General features: G+C 44.2%; 1 protein-coding gene across 1 annotated transcript in view; it reads right to left on the reverse strand.

Annotated features, from left to right (window-relative positions):
- Positions 1-2,706, reverse strand: part of TRUB1 (TruB pseudouridine synthase family member 1) — a 43,233-nt gene extending 40,527 nt beyond the window's left edge. Inside the window, exons 1-2 of the mRNA XM_054036228.1 lie at positions 2,373-2,706; positions 6-101 (exon numbers count right to left, since the gene is read on the reverse strand). Of these exons, the coding sequence (XP_053892203.1) occupies positions 6-101; positions 2,373-2,523 (247 nt within the window). The 5' untranslated portion in view covers positions 2,524-2,706. The remainder of the gene's footprint in view (positions 1-5; positions 102-2,372) is intronic.
- Positions 2,707-16,347: the final 13,641 nt, after the last annotated feature.

Consider the following 16,347-nt stretch of genomic DNA (forward strand, 5'->3'; position numbering starts at 1 on the left):
ATTACCCAGAACTCCTGCAGCCGCACTATCTAGAGTCCCACCATGTCCAATCTTCAAAATCTGTTTTTTCCTTTTTCTTGCACACTTTTGTATACCAGCTTCTGCAAAAATAAATTGACAAAATGCATTACAGAACAACCTCAGAACATGGCAATATGCAATATATTAAAAAAGACAAAACATTCAATGGAAATAATTTTTCTCCATGTTCTGATTAAATACCTCTACCTCAATGGTTTGAGCAATGGCTTGCTAAACCTAGGGTTGTGAGATCAATCCTTGAGGGAGTCATTTAGGGATCTGGGGCAAAAATCTGTTTTGGGATTGGTCCTGCTTTGAGCAGGGGATTAGACTAGATGACCTCCTGAGGTCCCTTCCAACACTGATAGCTAATTATGAAATCATAGAATATCAGCTAATTATAAATAATCTTATGCACCATTATAAACAGAAGTGTTAAAGGAATATACAAGAAACACCAGCGTGGACAGGTTACCTGATTTGTTTCATTAATGAAAAATGTAACACTATCACCAGCTGAACACACTCACAGAAAGTATCACTGAGCCTTCTTGCTTTATTTGATTGCACATAATGGGCCACATACACTCAGCTCCATGAATGGTTTCAATAGGGATGTCTATATGCAACTGAGTGGAATTTCCTCTTTGTTGCCCATCTGCTGTTATGGCATATGGGGAAATGTGACTAGCCTGTTACAATCCCATCTAGGAATTCCACAGCCTTGATCACTCCCTGAAAAAGAAACATTCAGCAGACTCTCTGGACCATTATAAACATGAAAGCAAGTCAACTGAATATACAGTTGAAAGAGCTACACCTGCCCTCAAGTCCCCTTTCCAATTTCTATAGCTTTATAACAACTTTCCTATTATTTCATGTGTTTCTCTCTCTTTTGTTACAGTGAGAGCTCCATACAAACAAGGGGAAGAACTTTGAAACTAGCTGTCAACAAAGTGCTACAACTGTAATTATGCTACACAGACATTAATCCAGCACTGGGACTCACATGGGCAGACCCCTGTGCCTGCATGGAGCCCCACTCAATAGGTGTCTATATGGGACAGACCTACTGCAGTTTTCCATGCAGGATTGGGGTCTTATAATGCAGGAGACTCTGTAATCCCCAATCAGGATCAGGGCTTCATCATGCTATGTGCTGTATACAAGATAACATGGTCCTTGCCCCTTAAGGAGGTCCCCAACCCTGAAATTCACTATGGAGAGGTGGAGTAAGGAGTGGCATGGAGCCCAACTGAAGTCAGTGGGGATTGGTTCTGTCGTGTTACAACCCTGTTATTCACAATCCTTAAATTCTGTTCCACTCAGACAAACTCGTGGGACTGAAATTATTTCAGTGGGACTTGATGGCGGCATAAGAATCCACCACCATGGCCCATACTGCAAGAGCGGGACCCACCGGAGTAAACAATCTGAAAAATTAGCTCTCTCTTTCCATGACAGACAACAGTGATATGAACTTTGAAAAGGAAGAGGTAATATGTTCCTAGGAGTTGTGGTTTCGATATTGCTGGTGTTTTCTGGGATACTAAGTCACAAAAGAGGAGGCCCACATACCAGAAGCTTGAAAAAGCCTAACTAGGTGAACACAAATGGATAATGTATTTGTGAAATCAGACATCGGAATGAAAGCGGCACCTTCATTTTGAATTTAATTTTAGGCCAGTTTTTAGTGTCTCCCTCCTGTGACTAAGGATTTTTGTCTATATGTATTTTAACAGACATTTTACGAATCTCACTTCCCTCTAACCGAAGTATCCCTCATTTAGACTTTTCCAGCTCTGCAGCCCTGGAAAATCTGGATTTTTAACCTTGCTTTGAAACTTCCAGATGCACCTCAGGTATCACAATTTGCATGTCAGGTAAACTCATGAATATCTCCATGCGCAAGAGAACGTGTGGCCACAAATTAGGTGTGGATTCAAACTACGCTAATTAGGGAATATGAACAGGTGAAGGTGCAAACTGCACAGCAAGGAAGCGACAGACAGGCAGTAATTTGCACACACAAAACCCTTACTTGGGCCTGGGGTAACTGGAATGGGACAATTACACAGGCAAGGGGTCCCCAGCCACCTGCAAAGGGGAAACTGATGGTCCAGCAATTGGATTTGCAGACAGACATTTCGGGGGCAAAGTACTGTGGTCAGACGGATACTCTCAGCACGAATGGTGTGGGACTCCTACAACTGTAGGAAGAGCATGAAGTTCCCAGCACGTGTCATCCAGACCTGCCTCCTCCCAACGTACCCGCAGTCCCTGCTTGAACCACCCGCCGTGGCCTCCCGCACCCAGCCCGAGGGTGACATCCTGCCCCTTCCCTGCAGTACCTGCCAGCAGCTTCTCCTTCAGCTGGTTGAGCACGTTAGCAGACGTGGGCCCTTTGGGTTTATACACAGCAAAGAGCCCGCTCAGAGAGAGCAGTTTAGCTGCTGGGTTGGCCATAACGTGCCCCAACTTCCCGTGCACCTCCTCAGCCATGCTCCGGCCCGGGCTCGCCCGGGCTAAAGATGCACCGAGGAGGCCAGGGGATGGCGGCTCTGGCCCGGGCTTCCCTTCTACCCACGTGGGGCCCGGGCTCGTCTTCTCTCCCCGCTCCGGGCTGCAGCCAGGAAGAGCTCGCTGCCCCGGCCACGCGCAGGCTCGCGCCGCTGGAGGTGCTGGGAGATGAAGTATTCGCCACGCACGGCTGGGCTGGGCGGAGGCTCTGCCCGGCCCCGGGCGCTGCAGCCTGCGCGGGGTAGGCGGGCGAGCTCGCGCTCCGGAGCAGGCACGAGCGGAGATGGCTGGAGAGGCCTCACCCTGCAACTCGGCTGGGCCAGCCCTGCCTCTGCCTGCTGCGGGGGGGCCCCCGGCGGTGCCGCGGGTTGAGCGGTGTCAGGGCAGCCCCGGGGTGGGCCAGGATCCCGTTCCCCCGCGGTGCACAGGCTGCTGTGGATACAAACGCGGGCATAGGGAGAGCCACTTTTCAGAGAAACCCCTGCTCGCGTGGAGGGGAGGGGGTCACGGGGATGGCCCCGCGCAGCTTTGCTGGGATTGTGCACCCTGGGGGGGATGGGAGAGGACAGAAAACTGCTCCGTTCTCCTCTCGGCTCTATTCTGCTCGTCCCTGTCGCCCGCCGTTTGCGGTTTTTATTGCCCTGACTCGCTTTTTCTCTCTTCAAAGTCCCCAAATTTTATATTTAAGGAGTGAGCACCAGTGGGGAGCGTGGGGGAAACAATGACATCCGTTGACCCAGAATGATTAAACTCCCAATTAAACTGAAGACTAATAGCTGAGTTGATACAGGAGCAGCAGAGGACAACTTCCTTGTTGTTGTTACAGTTATCACACATTGGGTTTTCACGTGCTGAAGGCTTTACTGACTACATTAGAGAGAAACACAGGTTCTGATTCTCAACCCGATTGCACCGGTATAAACGAGGCTTAACTTCAGCAAAGGGAACGGAGTTACACCAGCATGAAGGTTTCAGAATGAACGAATCAATCCTTATCTTTTTGAAGTCAATTGTAAAAAAAATCTCAGTGATCTCAAGGGGAGCAGGAATAGTACCTAAAGAACATCAGCCAACAGTGAAAATACTGTTAGACCCCTGTCTTCACAAACTGGGTTATTTCTAGTCAGAATTTGTCTACACATTTTTAACAATGAGGGTAATTAGCCACTGAAACCATGTGCCTTGGGATGAGTTGGATTTTTCATCACTTGAAATTTTTAAATCAAGTTTGGATGTCTTTCTAAAAGACTGAAACGCTCAGCCAGAAATTACAGGTTTAAGAGGAATTACTGGCTGAAATTCTATGGCCTGTGGCATGTACAAGGTGAAACTGGATGATCATAATGGTCCCTTCTGGTTTATAATCTATGAATCCATGACCATCCAAGCACATGCATAAGTATTTGCATGATCCAGGCCTAAATTTTGGATAAATTTATTGGACTATTATATGGTAACTGGCAATAATTAATTAGAAAATAAATGTACCATTCTTTAGTGAATGGGATGGAACTCGTTCAGTTTCTGTTAGTATAGAAAGAAGGTGCTATAAATCGCTCCCTATCATGCAGGCTCAGATTTGAGATCAGTCATTTCCAGGGAAAATTGATTTCGTGAATATCACATTTAGATGTGATATTTACACATTTTGTGCTCACCATAAACATGCAAGTAGTTTAGACTCTATCATGCAGCAGATGTGGGTGTGAAGTGAGGCTTTTTAGAGACACTACATCATTCTGCAGCAAAGTACATGACTTTCTGATTAATTGGTTTGGAAAGCAGCTCTCCCTCTCACCCATCACACTGTTAGTCATTGTACCTTTGTTACATGACTTTAAATAATGATATTCCACTGAGTAGGTATTAAGGCTATTAATCTTCCTGCTTTTGTGGAGTCCTGGAAGAAAGTATTACTAGGACAGGAATTTTCTAGATTTCTAAGCCATTCAGTTTAGCCACTGTAGGAAGTGCAGCACTCAGATCTAACTTTTCGGGCCTGAATCCTGCACACTCATTCTCTGAAAAAACTCCCATGGGCTCTAATGGAATTTGTGCTAGAGCAAGGAATGCAGTATTGGGGTCTTAGTTTTCTCAGAGACAGGACAAGTTGCTTAGTTTGCAAGGAACTGAAACCTAGCAGATAAAAACAAATTTACACTTTTCGCAACAAATGTGTGTGTGGTTAGAGAGCAATGGGTATCTCCTGTGGGGCACAGAGCTTCACAGGGGCAAACTTTTACCTGGAGCCCACCCCACTTAAGTCAGCAAGCAGGGCTCTGTCTGCATGGAGCTCAGTGCTGGATCAGGGCCTATATCTTATTTATGTACTTCTGTGGCCTATGGTAGATTAATTGATTTACTCAAGGATGGGAATTGAATACAGATCTTCTGACTCCTACACCCTAGGGTTACCATTCGTCCGGATTTACCCGGACATGTCCTCCTTTTCGCGCTAAAAATAGCGTCCGGGGGGAATTTGTAAAGCACTCACAATGTCCGGGATTTCCCCCTCCCCCGGCAGAGCGAGCGGCTGGGAGGGCTGCAGAAAAATCCCGGGCTGGACTCCTGAGCAGCTGTAGAGGAGCCGGAGCCGCCCTGCATTCTGAGCCGGCAGCTCTCCCCTGCAGTCCGGTCCAGCAGCACTGTGCAGGGCCAGGGACCGGGTTTTGTTGTGCAGGGCCAGGGACCGGGTTTTGTTGTGCTGGGGAGCTCAGCCACGTGTCCGGCTCGGCTCGCACAGAGCCCAACACCCTGTTCTGAGCAGCAGGGTAAGGGGGACCGGGGGCAGGAAGGTTCTGGAGGGGGCAGTCAAGAAACGGGGGGGGGCTTTTGGGGGGGGTGGAGAAAGTTTTGGGCAGTCAGGGTACAGGTAGGGGGTAGGGTCCTGGGGGGCAGTTGGGGGGGGTCTTAGGAGGGGGCAGTTAGGGGACAAGGAACAGGGAGGCTTAGGGGTGGGGTTCTGGAGGGCAGTTAGGAGCAGGGGTCCCAGGAAGGGGCAGTCAGGGGACAAGGAGCAGGGGGGTGGGGAGCTGGGAGTTCTGGGGGGGGGCTGTCAGGGGGAAGGAGTGGGGAGAGGGATCGGAGCAGTCAGGGGACAGGGAGCAGAGAGGTTTAGATGGGTTGCGAGTTCTGGGGGGGGCTGTCAAGGGGGCAGGAGTGGGGAGAGGGATCGGAGCAGTCAGGGGACAGGGAGCAGAGAGGTTTAGATGGGTTGGGAGTTCTGGGGGGGGCTGTCAGGGGGTGGGGAGTGGTTGGATGGGGCGTGGGAGTCCCAGGGGTCTGTCTGGGGGTGGGGGTGTGGATAAGGGTTGGGGCAGTCAGGGGACAAGAGGCAGGGAGGCTTAGATAGGGAGTGGAGTCCTGGGGGGCAGTTAGGGGCAGGGGTCCCAGGAGGGGGCAGTCAGGGGACAAGGAACGGGGGGAGGGTTGGGGGTTCTGGGGGGGCGGGAAGTGGGAGGGGCAGGGGCGGGGCTAGGGCGGGGCTCCTCCCGTCCTCTTTTTTGCTTGCTGAAATATGGTAACCCTACTACACCCATAGTCTAGCCACTAGACCATTCTTTCTCTCCCATATTGCTATTAAGAGCCTCAATCTACAGTCTCAGCTTCCATTGACTTCAGTACCACATATGCCAGGCCACAGGTGAGTAATTTGTTGTAGTAAAATCATGTGAGTCAGTTGTAGAGTAGTTTAGTTTTTTAATGATCCTCTCCCTCTTAAAAAAATAATGGGTGTAAGGAGCTTTGAAAGTGCTAAGTAGACTTTTATAGACTGGTCTCAGGAAAAATAAACCCTCTGGAAGTAAAGCAGGATTTAATTATACAAATTCTTTGCTTATTGCTCGTTTACATAGCTACACTCTGACCATAAAAATATTGGCTGCTACCATAGGGTTAATTTCCTAAGGATTGGTACATGTGGCCATCATTGCTGATGCATGAAAGTGAGGTGCCATGATCCTCTCCTAAAAGGGAAGTGAAGAAACCTGGACTGATGGAAGAGGTCAATGAGACTTTTGCCATTGATTTCAGTGGACACAGGTGTAATAAGATGAGGCCCTGAAACATAAACCCTTGTATCAGAGGCACGGTATGAGGCCTAAGGCCTGATCTTAGTAATGATCAAGACTTTGTTAATATAAAACAGGAGCAAGAGGCAGGCCCTGCTTAGAGTCTGGCAAGGAGAGGGCTGATGTTGCAAAAATACACATACATAAAAGGTACTGGACACTAGAGATATAAACATGTGCCAGGATGGTCCCAAGAACACTCCAATACTAGCACATTCCACACAGATAACAAGGAACAGGCTGACCCATCCTAAAAACAGGGGCAAAAGAGTAATATGATGGATAGATTTCAGAGTAGCAGCCGTGTTAGTCTGTATTCGCAAAAAGAACATGAGTACTTGTGGCACCTTAGAGATTAACAAATTTATTTGAGCATAAGCTTTCGTGGTCTACAGCCCACTTCTTCAGATGCATAGAATGGAACATATAGTAAGGAGATATATATATGTGTAGTACACGAAAAAGTGGAAGTAGCCATATCAACTCTAAGAGACTAATTAATTAAGATGAGCTATAATCAGCAGGAGAAAAAAAACTTTTGTAGTGATAATCTTGATCTTGATTATCACTACAAAAGTTTTTTTTCTCCTGCTGATTATAGCTCATCTTAATTAATTAGCCTCTTAGAGTTGATATGGCTACTTCCATCTTTTCGTATACTGTACGTATATATATATCTCCTTACTATATGTTCCATTCTGCATCTGAAGAAGTGGGCTGTAGACCACGAAAGCTTATGCTCAAATTAATTTGTTAGTCTCTAAGGTGCCACAAGTACTCCTGTTCATGATGGATAGAGTTGTTTTGTCTGAACCAACATGTACAAGGTGAGAGGCGGCACCCTAACACGCAGAGAGGTTGTACTTCAATACATCAGGAGTGACATGTAACTTGTTTGTACCTGTGTATAAGAATGCATCCCTGGGGCGGTGTCTTTGTCTGGCCTAGGGGGCAGTGGTAAATCCTGCCACTGACTGAGCCAGTCCATTGTCAGGGAGCACATATGTACTAGCAGAACTGTAGACATCTGATCCAGGGAGCTAGAGACTGTGTTTCATTTGCCAATAAACTTGGCCGGGTGCCTTCGTACCTTATCAGAGTCTGTGGTCATTGGGCAGTTCGCTCGAGATCTGCTGTGCCAGCTATCTGCACAGAGCTGGGACAGCACATAGGGAGAACACACACACACGCAGCCGACTTATCAACATTGGATAGAGCAGAGCACCACACTGGGTGATGCTTGACGATAACAGGGTTTATCCCAAAGAGTGAGACATGAAACCTCTACCTCCAACAGTCCTGACATGAGAAGTCCTTTTTGCATGTGTAGTTTAGCTGTGTTAACCTAACCATTTGAAAATGGGATTCTAACATTGTCCTAGCTAAAAACAGTTTGAACTGCATTCTAAAAGACCTGTGAAAAAAGCTGTGAGCCACTTGTGCCTAGCACTATCATTAGGTCAGTAGGCTGGCCTGAAAATGCTTTCTAATGTTTAGATGGATCAGTGAAACAGACTGCACAAAAATGTGAACATCACCAGGTGCATAAAGATATTCATGCAAAGAACATCTTGGCTTTTCAATAATGCAGCAGCAGCTAGGGACTATGAATAACCTTCCTGTACAGATTACTTGAGATCCCTCTTTTTAAGGGTTGGTTTAAATCAGAAAAGGGTTTTGAAATGATTTGGCTAATATAGGTAACCATGGGTGGGCCTAGAGTTTGCATCTGAACTTCAGCATTGCTCCAGCAAGTAAGGAGGAACCTGTTTTGCTATTTTTTGTTTTTCTTTAAGGCTAGGATTTTCAAGGAGCTTAAAGAAGTTAGGCACGCAACTGTCATTGAAAAGCAATGGGAGCTGAGCATGTAATTATCTGAGGCCCCTTAATTCTACCTGAATGATTAAAAAAACATGTTATGCATAAAGGACCTGACCTTTTAAAGACTATAGAAGACTTGCTTTGGCTTCACTGGGGATTGGCTCATGGCCCCAAACCAGGAAAAATTACCAAATGCTATGTGTATTACAGATAAAGGGTAGGTGGGTGGACAGGTAAATAGATTCAAACTTTTCCTTTCATAAGGCAACGCTATTTAGAACTCAGGGAATTGGTGCTGGGAATCAGTTACTGAACCAGTTATCTCAAGATGACTAGTTAAAATTTGTCTGGTGTCGGTGGTATTTGAAAGTCATTACCATTACAAAATTTGTATCCGGGTCCGATCGTCAAACATGGTCCATGGATATAAAGTGGATATCCACAGATTTGCGGGGCTCTAGTTATAAAGGTGGCCCAGATCCTCAGGTGAAGACAATGGAGTTACACTGACATACACTTGCTTTGGATCTGACTCAGTTGTGTTTTACTAGTGATGGTTAATTTGGTTCCATTACTCGATTTTCTGACCTACTGACGGAGTGCCCTTTCCAGAGAAGAAAAAATTGTTATTGATTAGCTAATGTGGTGGTATTTATAATCCACGGCTTTCACCGGGATGCCCACAGCACAGAATAGAGAATGACATTTCCTTCTGCAAGTGAAGCTGGTTACTGCTCTGCTTGCTGTGGGAAAGTGGCCTTTTCTAAAAAAATATGTTTTTAAGAGAAATGACACTGGACTTCAGTGTCTTACAGCAGACACAGTAATGAAAATCTGTGACTGTATATCAACTTTCTGTGACTCATTTTATGGTTCCAACTTTGTTTTCCATGCCCACATACAATGAATAATTTCAGGGAGAGAAATTATTGTTTATGCTCTTTCTGCAAAAAATACAAGCAAGGATCCAGATGTGTGAAAATGTAGGCTCCTGTCCTGCAAATCATTCTGCATGGATGCACCCTTGTGTCTGTACCTGGGTGCAACAGCTGGCAGGATTGGGGCCTTAATCATTACCTAGAGGTACCATGCCTCAGTGCGTCACAGCTGAGGATGCCAAATTCAGGACAGACTGCTGAGAAATAGGGCAGACTCACCCCAAATTGGTGGTTATTCTGTCATTAGACAGAACCAATAACCATTGGTCATTATATCAAGCCAATAACAAAATGAACTTCTATACCACCACACTGGTTACCAAGGAGTTAACAAAAATGCAGTCTCCTTAGGCATTCCAGCCATTGGCTCACCATCCAGACACTAGACTATGAGTGGCAGCTGAAAAATCAATTTAATCAGTTATAAGGTTCTTCCAATCCCAAGGGACCAGCCCCCTAGCCCGGTCAATATATAACTCAGATCTTACCCAAGAATCACACTGATGCCAATCCTTTAAGTAAAAACTAAAGGTTTAATAAGAAAATAAAAGAAGAGTTATAAATGGCTAATAGATCATATATATAACACATAAAAGGGATTGCAAAGTCCTTGTATCAAGTTTGAAGGAGTGATGGAATAGACTGCTAGCTTGTAAAAGTCTCTCTGGAATTACCCAAACAGATTGGGGCTCATCAGTCCTTATTCACAGCTTCCTTGTTAGAAATCCAGTCCAGAGAAATGAAGCAGGCAATTAAAGACAAAATAGAGATGTCTCAGGTGCCATGTGCATGGAACTTTACTGCTCAAACGAAGCCCACAGCCCAGGTGCATGGAAAATTACTGCCCAAGATGGAGTCCAGGGTCACATGCGCACATCACATGTCCTTACATGAGTTTGTGACACACAGAGGCAGCCCATATTCTTTCTGTGGTGTGCACAGGAAAGGCTTACTGGGTGGGATGAATTTCTTCGGTGGCCCATTGGGAGTTGAGTGGGTCATCAACACTTAGCTGTCTGTAAATTCTACCTGGGGAGGTCAGAAATACTACACATGTAAGATACAAGTGCATAGCCAATATTCGTAACTTCAGATACAAAGAGGATACATGCACCTAAACTGGATAATCCTACTTAGCAAATCATAACTTTTCTGTTGACACCTTACATGACATACTTTGTACAATATTTGTTGCAATTGTATAACAGTGGTAATATCAATGCTATAAATGGTCATATTCAGTCAGATAGCATCACACCTAGTAAGTTCTTGAATATAGTGTGGGAAGAAGAATAACCTTTTTCTTGTAATCCAAGCAGATAAAACATTTAATTTTAAGCACCCAAGTAGTCCTACTGATGTCAATAGTACTACCCATTGTATGCACATGTTTAAGTACCTTGATGAATTGGAGAATTTCTGAAAAAATGTAAGTCACCATTGCAAATAAAAAACTTTCTATTTAACTCTATTTGTACCAATATTAGGTTTTGGTACTTTTGGGTAATTATCCTCCATAGAAAAAAAATATTTCTAAATCCAAAATATTTCATGAATAGATTTTTGGTTTTGTTTCAGAGGGGAAAAAATGGAGATATTTAACACCAGTTTAAAGTTTAGAAATTAAATTGTAATTTTATTTGTTTGTAAAAATACACCTCTACCCCGATATAACGCGACACGATATAACACGAATTCAGATATAATGCGGTAAAGCAGCGCTCTGGGGGGGGGGGGGGAGGGGCTGCGCACTCTGGTGGATCAAAGCAAGTTCGATATAACGTGGTTTCACCTATAATGCGGTAAGATTTTTTGGCTCCCAAGGACAGCTTTATATCGGGGTAGAGGTGTACTTGTTTTTTCTAATTCTAGAAAAAATGTTTGTGTAACTATGAGAGACAAATTTTGCTCTGGGTTACTGGCATGGAGTGTGCTTTCATTAGTCTGAAATAAATACAGAGTAGCTCCACTGACATGAACAGAATTACTTATAATTTATAGCAGTGTGGTTCAGAGCAGTATTTCGCTCACTGGCTTCAGCAGAAATAATCTGGATCTATGCCAGTTGAAACAAGAACAGGATTTGATACTGTAAAGTTGGAGCTATGTTTTTCAATTAATTAATTAATTTCTTTTAAGGCAAATTTCTGTCCGATTCAGCCAATGAGTCAGAGAACAGACTAGCTAGATTTCTTGGCTAATGATAAAATCACAAATTGTATTGGAACCATAGAATTTGCTACAGTCTAATGGTTCCTTGAAGGGTTTTCTAACCATATTAAATGTTAGTAAATCGGACAAGATATATAATTAATACTGAGTGGGATGTGGTTATTAATCTGATATAATCTTGAGTCTGTAATGACAAGAGACCAGGCAGTGTCTGGAATCAGATATGCCCTAGGGGAAAAAACCAAATGAAATACATTTTGCAGCCCTTTGATTTTGTTCCTAACAAAAGTAACAGTGAGAGTCTGAGCCCTTGTTTAAATTTGCAAGGTTTATTATTACAGTTGCTTTCGAAGAATTCTAACTCTTCAAGAAGCTGGATTCCACCTAGGAATGAGGAAGAGATCACTCTGCACAAGTGTGAAGAAAGGAATATTGCATATGAGGGGTTATTTTTAGCCAGTTGAGGCCCTGCCTGCCGCTCTGAGGACTTATACATTTACAGAGTTTAAGGTCAGAAGCAACCATTAGATCATGTAGTCTTTCATCCTGTATAAGACAGGCTATTACATTTCACCTAGTTACCCCTGTATCGAGCCCTTATTTTGACTAAAGCATAACTTACGTTTAGCTAAAGCATATCTTCCAGAAAGGTGACTAATCTTGGTGTGAAGACCTCAAGAGATAAAGACTCCACCCCTTCCTTTGGTAGTTCATTCCAGTGGTTAATCACCCTCACTGTTAAATAAGTTGTGTGGAATTTCTAATTCGAATATACCTGGCTTCAGGTTCCAGCCATTGGTTCCTGTTAAGCTTTTCTCTACTACATTAGAGCCCATTAGTACCTGGTATTTTCTCTCCATGAAGGTACTTATACACTGTCATCTGATTTGTGATGTGATTTGAAACTTGTAGTATGAGCTATGTCTGTAGTGACAGACTCAAAGAACTCAGGGCTTGTCTTCACTACCCGCCTGGATTGGTGGGTAAAAATCAATCTATCGGGGATCGAATTATCATGTCTCGTCAGGACGCGACAATCGATCCCTGAATCGATGCGCGTACTCCACCAGCCCAGGTAGGAGTAAGTGCCATCGACGGGGGAGCCGTGGCGGTCTATTTGCCGCCGTCCTCACAGCGGGGTAAGTCGGCTCGGATACGTCGAATTGCGTATCTTAAATCGATCCCCCTCCCAGTGTAGACCTAGTCTTTATCTATTTAGTTTAACAAAGAGAAGGTTAAGGGTGACTTGAGCACAGTCTATAAAGTACCTACATAGGGAACAAATATTTGATAATGGGCTCTTAAATCTAACAGAGCAAAGTATAACATGATCCAACTGCTAGGCAAATTCAGCCTGGATATAAGGCATAAATTTTTGACAAAGAGGATAATTAACCATTGGAACAATTCAGCAAAAATTGTGGTGGATTCTCCATCACTGGCCTGTTTAAAATCAAGTTTGAATGTTTTTCTAAGATAAGCTCTAGGAATTATTTTGGGGAAGTTCTGTGGCTATAATTTACTAGATCTGTCAAAGCTAAGGTCCTGCTTGCTCCCATGTAGTCAATAGAAAAAACCCTCTGAAATTGTTCTTTCTAAAATTCCATTCCTGAGGTGGTCACGTTTCAGTGATGAGATTCCTCTACAGAAAGAGGACTGGAGACGTGTGAAGATTCTGGATTTTGGTTTCCATGGGAATCTGTCCAATAGTTTTAGACTTTTGGGATCTATGAATGAGAAGTGCGATCTAAATGATTATTAATAATTATAGAAATTTAAAAGAAATGCCCACAGGCGATAGTCCTTTTCTGCGCTATTTTGGAGAAGATTAATTGCAAGAGATCACATTAGGTTTAGAGGCTGAGGAAGAAGTTAGTATATTAACAGAAGTACCTTAAATCTGTCCCTCAATACCAATATCTGTTTGTCTCACAAAATCACAATGACTCTGGGTATTAGTGGGCCTAATGTACCTGGCCTATAGGCCCCAGCCTGTCTATGAGCTGTTCTGATACATAATCCATGTGCCATTGGATTTTCATAGGCGGCACTAATTGGCAAACAGTTCTCCAAATGTGTGTGCAAAGCAGTGATGTTCCATGCTACCTCACTCAATTCTTTGGCTGCAAGGAGTTGTGTGGGCTTTTTTTAAGAGGTTTTAAAAACTATCTCCTGAACACTGATTTGCAGATACATAATTCTGGGGGGAAATCTCTGCAAGGATCCTGTTGCAGAGATCCCTTTGCATCATCCAGGCAAGGAGGTATAGTTCAACTGCTTGAGGAAATGGCTATAGGGCCCACCCCCTGGCCTGGTGGGTCCTGTGGTATGAGTGGAACTGGAGAAAGGAGATACCAGGCCCTTATTGGCTTCAGCATGTAACACAGTTCTCTAATCATGCTCAATAAAGATCTTTCTTACAACTCTGTCTGCTTTCCACATAGCTTGTTGCTAATGAAACTGTCTTCTGCCTCGGGCTGACACTTTTCTCACACGTCCTTCCTAAAAATTGCCTCATAGCACTGCTCCATTGTACCCATACTGCCAGGAACTCCCCCAGGCCATGCCTTCCTCCAAACCCAAGCTGTATTATTTTTCTGGGGATTGTCTTTGGGGCTGGAATTATGAGCACCCTCCTCTATTCACTCACTCACTCACTCACTCTTCTTCCCAGCCTGCCCAGTCTGCACCACATTCCCAAGCACAGATCCCAGATCTGCATGGCATCCGAAGTTGGGGAGATAGGTCAGTGGTATGGAGGCAGCTGAAAGCCTCCCACCTTCTGTGCAGCAAGGCGAAGGCCCAGAGTGAAGGGTCTCCTTCACGTATGGATCTTGGAGGTACAATCTGGACCATATGATTTATTACATAATAGATTCTGACCCGCCCATGCAGGATGCTTGAACTTCTCTTGCAATGCTGAGCAAGGGCTGGCTAGAATTTCTAAAAGCAGCAAAAAAGTCTATCTGCTACAGCTGCTAGGTACCTAAAAGAAGGTGAGTGGTGGTGAAGTCAAAGCGATGGACCTGCCATTTCCCTCGTGCCCACAGCTAGAATGGTATTGAGGGGGAGTATGCGGCACCCTCTTCAAGGATGGACATACCAGTGTGTTCTGGCTGGGAGGAAATCCCAGCTCTCAACGTTAAATCCTTGGTACTCCAACTGCTGTGCAGCCACTCCACCTCTGAATGTGCCTATGGCAGAATCTAGCCCTAATTAAGCACAAGTAACCATGGATTAGTACCAGTTAATTCAGAAGTGCAAACAGACACCCTCCCCCCACCCCAAGTAGCTACTGCACACAGCCTGTAACAGCCAATTGTATCACTAATGAATGAGATGCCTAAATTCAATAAGTGAGGAGCTACAGGCAATGTAGCGTCCTTCCAACGCACACAGTATTATAGTGGACAGAAATAGTTCAATTTAACCATAAATTATTCAATTTTGTAATTGTTTAGGCTTTGGAGTGTGTAGAGATGCTAATTACTACCTGAAACAATAAGCCAATAATGTCTCTCTTCATGATAATAAAAGACAGAGGGGAAAGTTTGGTTCTATTGCTGAGTTGTTAAAACACGACAGGACTCCTCGGGGTGATCTGGATACAGCCTTCTGATGGTTAACTTTTACTCTGAAATGTGACTCTGTAAATAGAGGGTTTCATGTTTATAGTCATTCAGATAATCCACATTAACTTGGCTTCAGTATTCTAAATGGCTCCCAAGAGACAGGGACTATGGACAAGGACTACGTTAGCATAGCCCTGTAGGGTAGATGCATCCTACACCAACAGAAGGGATTTATTGTCAGTACAGGAACACTACCTCCCCACATGAAGTTAGCTATGTTGACAGAAGCCCTCTGCCAACATAACCCCCAGTGTAGATGCCTCTATTGCAGCATAGCTAAATCAGTCAGGGTTATGGCTTTTGTCATACTCCTGACCACCACAGTTATGCCAATATAACTTTTTGGTGTAGAAGGCCTCACTCAACATTCCACAGAATGAGGAGTGTCCAGCTCTCATTTACATACCTTCCCAATGAATGTTAAACACCCTTAAGGTGGGACAAGTACTCTTAGTCATCCATTAAATCAAAGACCTTCTTCCACATGATATGACCCAAATATGAACCTACTATTGATCAGTTCTGCTGTTTCTTGGCTACAAGTAGATATGTTCATGGAGGATAGGTCCATCAATGGCTATTATTATGCATGGGCGGGTCATGACACCTTTTAGATACATCTGGCAACAGTGCATGTTTGGGGTAATGAGAGTATCAGTATTGTGTTGAGGGGCTCCCAGACTCACAAAAGGCAAAAGCTTGTTGTTTTTTTTTAATCTCTGCAGTTCACCTTGAAGTAGCATTCATAGTATGCAACTTCAGGGCTTGATCCCATCAAGTACAGTGTGCTGAAGACAATGGGGAATAGAGGGTGCTCATTAGTTGGCAAGATCGGGGCCTAATTGCTGACAATGATTAAAGATGCATTTTGTACCCTACTAAAAAGAATAGAACTACAATGTTCTACAGCAGTCGTCCCAAATACGATGCTGTAGTAATATTATGATAAGCTGCAATGCTTTGGACTGCTACTGAATAACAGTCTCAAAATTTACTCTCAGGCATTGACTGGAACATACTGGGAAACTGGATATTTTGATGAATGAGAAACTATATAAGGTGACTAGAAATGTGCAAAAGGAGATCTGCATGTGTTACCGAATATGCCCGATGGCTTTGCTGTTTCTAATCCTTGCGTTCAGAGGAAGGTCATTAAGTTCCACGGCTTTTGAA

This window comes from Malaclemys terrapin, chromosome 7, assembly GCF_027887155.1.
Source record: "Malaclemys terrapin pileata isolate rMalTer1 chromosome 7, rMalTer1.hap1, whole genome shotgun sequence".
Classification (NCBI taxonomy): domain Eukaryota; kingdom Metazoa; phylum Chordata; order Testudines; family Emydidae; genus Malaclemys; species Malaclemys terrapin.